At 39.3% G+C, this 6,133-nt stretch overlaps 1 protein-coding gene across 2 annotated transcripts in view; it reads left to right on the top strand.

Moving 5' to 3' along the window:
- Positions 1-289: 289 nt before the first annotated feature.
- The window catches only part of VWF (von Willebrand factor), a 144,840-nt gene continuing 138,996 nt past the window's right edge, over positions 290-6,133 (top strand). The window contains exons 1-6 of one of the 2 annotated variants that reach the window (XM_032995042.2): positions 290-449; positions 1,032-1,074; positions 1,963-2,017; positions 2,591-2,749; positions 4,414-4,516; positions 4,607-4,815. In XM_032995042.2, the coding sequence (XP_032850933.2) occupies positions 1,963-2,017; positions 2,591-2,749; positions 4,414-4,516; positions 4,607-4,815 (526 nt within the window). In that variant the 5' untranslated portion in view covers positions 290-449; positions 1,032-1,074. The remainder of the gene's footprint in view (positions 450-1,031; positions 1,075-1,962; positions 2,018-2,590; positions 2,750-4,413; positions 4,517-4,606; positions 4,816-6,133) is intronic. The other variant, XM_032995041.2, reaches the window with a different exon arrangement.

Here is a 6,133-nt window from a genome sequence, read left to right as displayed (position 1 = left end):
AATACTACATGGCTCTGTGGTCTTTGAGGTATGGGAGCATCCTACTATTCCCTTTAACAATAGTCTTTCAAATAAATACACTGCCTATTGGCTCTGCCAGTGAGATTTGTCACACATACACATGCAAAATATATTTCAAAGACTTATCTGTCATGTAAGTTTTTAAAACTATTTCCCCTCATTGTAACTTTCTGGCAATTAAGGCTACTGATTTACACGATAAGAATTTAATCTATTGTCTTGAGAATCAGACGGATGTGACGCTTGGTCTTTATCTTTCCTTTTAAATGAACAAGAGTTCCTGGCTTGTACAAAAACAAGAAATTTCAGACCAAAACTATTCCAGTCCTGTCTTCTGAAGGGGCACAGGAACAATGGTGTTGTAGGCTACAGGTAGCAAGTGGAGGAGCTTCTTGATCATGTGCAAGAGGAATCTCGCACAGAAGAAGGTACGTTAATGTCAAATTAAGACAGTGATAGAATTAGAGTGTTATATACTGGCAGATCTTACTTGATTGTGTTTTGATTAGTTAGTGGCACCTGCGGGAAACTTGAAGTCTGCAGTTTAGAACAGAATGGGAGGTGGAAGGGGGCTGAAGAGAAGGGTTCTATACCTCATTTTCTTTGTCTGCTTTATAAAACTGAAAGGTTAACAAAGAAAAGCATATCTGATTTAGTCGCGATAACACAGTGCATGCACTAAAATTACACTAGCAAGCGTGTAATCTGAGAATAATGCCTATTGTTTTCTTTACTATTATTTTGTAGTTGCATTCCCATGCCGTTGCCACTTCTTAGCTCTCTTGCAGCAGTAACAGCCTCATGTCAGATTGGCATTTGAAGAATGCTATTAGACTGAATTTTATAATAGATCTTTCTTTTCCCACCTTTTGTAAATATAGCAAACTCAGTGTTTATTTATGTGGCTGTGAATTGGACCTACTTAATTGACATCAGTAAGAAATGTAAACTGAAATCAGGATTTGTCTTTGCAAAATGTATTCTAGTCTTTAACTGGAGGTTTCTTTTAGGGAAAGGTGTGTCTGGTGTCCTGGCATTAATATACTAAGTACGGTATGTTTAAGCCTCTCTAGTTGCTTATATGATCACTGAAAGTAACTCACTTAAATGGAGCTCCCAACAGCTTTCATCCATTGACTGCTAATGTCTTGCCACAGAACACATCTGTAGTTCACCATCTGCATGACACTCATGTCATGTTATTATTATTTTTAAAGGCCTGGCAGGACAGGAGGTATCTTAGAGACATATGCAAAACAAAGGTGGACATTTTGGTTCTAGAAAGCAAGAGGCAACACTAAAACTAATTTTGGTGAATGGAAGTTTTTACCCTGGGTCTCTAATCTCTGCATAATTTCCTCCCTTTACTTCTTGTCCCTTATCTCAAGCATATTATCACCCTGAAATCAGTGGATTATAGGCATGTGGTTGTAATGGTCTGCCAGCCAGACCTGTTGGCTGGTGCAAAACCTATATATTCTTTCCCTTTGTGGATATTTGGGCAGGATGCAAATCTTGTGCAGCAGAGGTGAATTCTACTGAAGCCAAGTTGGCTGATCCAGTCTGGTGTGCTTCTTCATGTCAGGATGTCTGATAAATACTGATGTGTATTGAAGGGCTTTGAGTGTGCAGTGTACTAATTCAAGTAAATCAGAATATGTGTGTATGTTGGGTTGCATTTCCTGTGGAGTTAGTCCACGTTTCCCTGCAATGAGAAGTGAAAATGGGAACAAAGAATAGCTATTCTCCTAGATCACCTATTTCAAGAAGCATGGGTAACTGATTTACTGTGAAAGTCTGCATGGATTACGGCTTTCTGAAATGTTGTAGAACCTAAAAAATAACTTTATAAAGAAAGAATATAAAATGGTAAATGGCTGTGAAACAGATTAAACACCCCAAACTAGGAATGTTCTAATCTTTCTCTTTGATTTTTGACAGATGCTCCTCTTGGCAATGCTGGTAACAAACCTACTGCTGGCCACTGTAATATCAGGTAGGAAAAAGTTTTTCTTCTGTCTAGGAACTGTCGTGTATTTTCACTGTTTCTTCTGTGAGATTTTTTTTTTTTTTTTCACCTTCTTTTTGCTCATCTAATCCTGCAGTCCTCTCTCAGGCAACGATTTTTATCATGCTGGAGACATCGATACAGTTACTCCTTTTGGCTCTTTACCTTGCAATAAGCACTGTGACTCACAAAGACTCTCTGAAGTCAGTGATGTTTGGCTGAACAAACTACGGGGCTTTGCTACTGCCCTATTGATTTTAATGGGATTGCAGGCAGGCACAAATGAATGAATGCATGGCATTCCTCAAAGGATCAGGAATGAAATTACCCATGAGAGGTTTGGGCCAGTAGAAATCAAAAAAGTTATTTCACTAATGCAAATAATAAAAAAATCTGTGCTTGATCCTATGGACTGTCATGCCAGGCATACACTCTGCCTAGAAGCTAGAGCTAGAGGGCCAGGACATGCAATGATCAGTGGTGACAAATTCCAGCAGATAAATTCCTGAACTACAAAATGATTGTTTTACATTAAAAGTTATGTTGTGTTTTAATATCCAGGCTTATCAGGTTCTTTGCTTCAGGAGTCATCAGTTTCTCGTTGCAGCCTTTTTGGGAATGATCACATCAAAACTTTTGATGGTTCTTTCTACAATTTTGCTGGGGACTGCAGTTACCTCCTTGCTGGGGACTGTCACAAGCGCTCCTTCACACTCTTAGGTGAGTCTGAGCAAGATACCAAGAAGTAACAAATGCAAAATGTTGTAGGGATGTGGCATTGCATTTGTGCTGGGCTTCATCACTGACAATAAAAGACAAATAGTTGCTCTTTGTCAGATGGGATGGACCACTGCATAAAAGGATATTGTGGGAGGTTTTTTTGCATTTTTTTGTTTGTTTGTTGGTTTGTTTTTTAAGTAGGATTACTTCTGAGGAGATTCTGTCACTTTGGTTTCTGTTATCCCTTGGTAATAGAGCTCACACATAACTGAGCTGCCAAGGGATGAAGATTTTCTTACTGGCTCTTGTAAAGAAGAAAGTGAGACCTTTTTTAATTTTAAATTTGCTAGGGGAATGTTAAAGCTGCATACAGGAATTGGAACTACAAGGCCCTTTAGAAATCATTTTACCTGTATGCTAAATTCCCTGAGTAAGAAAAATCTAATTCTGCAGGACAAAAGGCCTTTCAGTTAGCATGAGCTTCCACAGCATTATTCTTGGGGATGGGCAAAAGATGATATGAGAATCAAAATTGTGTATTACTTTCATACCAAAGTCTTTTGGTAGATATTCTTATATTCACTAATAACTGTTCTGTATTAGTCATAGTTTAAGATGCCTTTTTACTGACTAAAAGTAAATTGAAGTAAACTGATCCCATTGCTCTGAAAAGGGGCCATATACCAATTTAAATAATTCTCTTCTTCAGCTTGAACAACTTGATACAAAAGTTTTGTATGTAGAAGAACCCACCAGCATATGCGAAGTACAAATTGATTGCAAAATTTTATGTGATCAGTTACATCTTAAAAAAAAACCCAAACTATAAGCAGATACTTTATATTGGGCACATAAGCACGGCATAATCTATTTTTGATTCCTATCTTAGTATATCTGTGGGTTTGTTTTGGTTTTGGATACGTGGCTGTGAAGTGCAATCTGCATTGCTGAGTAAAGCATCTAGGTCTGAGAAGAGCTGGCTGCCTCCGAGCAGGAGGTCCGGAACAGGCAGTGTATTGTGCAAGGAGCTGCTGTAAAGTCAAGGCTAGACAATGGGCAAAAGCAGAGAAAGGACCATGTCTGAACCCTCACCCTCTCCTCTCTCAGAACCTAAGAAAGTTGTCTCCATCTCTGTGTGTTGCTCCTTTTGGAAAATTCAGAGTTGCCCCCCTTGTTGCATAGCCAATATTGGCATCCACCCATTAATGACCTGTTGAAATGGTCAGAGAGTTTATCAAAAATGAAGATACCCAGGTTCAGTTCTTCCATCAGTTCAATGGATTTAACCTCCTTCTCTTAACACCGAGCTATGGGTTGGCCTGGTGAGGAAACTGGGAAGGGAAAGAGCAAGGCAGAGCATTGGGCACATCTCCTGTGGGAACGCCTTCAATGTGTGTGCTAGGATGGAGAATTCACCGGCTAGAGACTGTAATGGGGAGAGCGTGAGTCCACAGTCAGTACCAGGCCATGTGCCCGCTGGTGGCTGATGCCAGCACTCATCCTGGGACTATCTGTCCATGTCAGATTAAACAGCTATAGGATGAAATGGATGGGTGGCTCTTGAAAATGTTAGATGATACACTCCCAACCCTGCAACATGTGCTTGCAAGTTGTCCTCCTGAGTCCCAGAACTAACAAGATTTGCTTATGTCTCATCTCTCCAGGTGACTACCAGGATGGGGAGAAAATTGGTTTCTCTGTGTATCTTGGAGAATACTTCAATCTTCGCTTCTCTTTAGATGGAGGTGTGATGCAGGAAGACAAAAGGTACCTGTGAGAACAAGTACTCCAGCAGAAAAAAAAAACCTTATTTTTTTTGTGCATCATGTTCTGAGAAATTCCTATTTTTCTTCACAGGGTTTCCATACCTTTTGCCTCTAATGGCATATTTATAGAGAAGGAGGCAGGTTATTATAAAATATCCAGCGATGAGCATGGCTTTGTGGTGAAGATTGATATCAGTGGAAACATTCAGATACTTCTTCAAGAAGGGCATTATAATAAGACCTGTGGGTTGTGTGGCAACTTCAATAAATTTGCTGAAGATGACTTCAGAACTCAGGAAGGTAAGACTGTGATTAACTGATTGTATTTTAATGTATACTCTGCACACTTTTCCTGATGGGTGATGCAACACAGATTTTGCTGATCTAGCAAAATGTTTCTACAAAACCTGTCAGGTACCTGATCTTGATGCGCTGACAAGCTGTGTGACTAAGTTCTTTCATCTTCCTTTCTCCTGAAAGGAAATTGATGTCACATCTCATTTCTGAGCAAAGCCCAGAAGTCTGAATTTAATACTTTTAGAAACTTTGAATCTGGAAATACAAAGATAAAGCTATAGGCTAAACAGTGTACAACATTGTGTGTGGGGAGACTGACTAGGAGAAGACCCGGCAAAAATGATGTGAGGAATACCTGTTGATTTGACTTCTAATTTTTCATGACTTAGACAAATGGGCATAAGAATAGATAGTGTCGCAATAGCAGAATGTTAAATCCTGGGGGTTGCTCCTGGCAGGTTTGTACTTGGATATGGCATGGGATGCTGTTCTATAAAGTGGTTACATTTTAATGACATTTCCCTGCCTATATGGGCTGTTGGCTTGAAAGTGCACCTTATAACACACTATTTCCTAATAAGAGGGAGAGACAAGGCTGCTTTTCCTGCTCTGTACGCCTTTATGCAAAGGTCTGCCAGTGTGGGTGAAGACTAAGAGTTTTGGAAAAGCTCTGAATATGACTTTGAAGGACCGGTCTTGACTTGTGGTATTTCAGAATGTCTTTTAATTCTTAGCACTTACCTGGAGTGGAAAGGTTTAGAGTAAAGTTAGTTAATACATTAATATGTTAAACTGATAAAGTATGTATTAAAAATAAATGATACAGAAAATATAAAGGAAGACAAAGCAACTTGAAGAGCCTGGCAGTGCTCCAGAGATGTGTCTTACTGACACTTGGGATACATAAGCATAGCTTCAATGTACAGAAAAAAAAGTGATTTCATAGTATGTTAAAAAGATTGATCAGTCCTTCATCAATGTAAATGATAAGAAACTCAGGTCACAGAATTGTTTGGCAGGGCTTGGATACCTTGATGTCTGAATGTGTTGAGGTCTGAAGTTTACATCTTTTTCTCGAGACAACAAATAGGGGTGAGGCTGCTACAAAAAGCGGGAGCTGAAGAGATGACTGTATTGCCTTGGACTGTTCAAATGTAGAAGATTCCCTTCTGCTGCTCATGTTTAAATGTGTTTCATGCTGTATTTAACGTGCCAGAGACTGTATCCACCCTCTTAGAAAAAAAAAAAAAAAAAAGGCAGTGCTTTCACAACCACATATTTCCAAATGTAATGATATACATGACAGGGGTCACTGCTTGGA

The sequence above is a fragment of the Tyto alba genome, unplaced genomic scaffold (genome assembly GCF_018691265.1).
Source record: "Tyto alba isolate M040663 unplaced genomic scaffold, T.alba_DEE_v4.0 Super-Scaffold_21, whole genome shotgun sequence".
In the NCBI taxonomy this organism is placed as follows: domain Eukaryota; kingdom Metazoa; phylum Chordata; class Aves; order Strigiformes; family Tytonidae; genus Tyto; species Tyto alba.
Note: the sequence above shows the minus strand (reverse complement) of the source record. Positions and strands in the feature narration are given on the sequence as shown.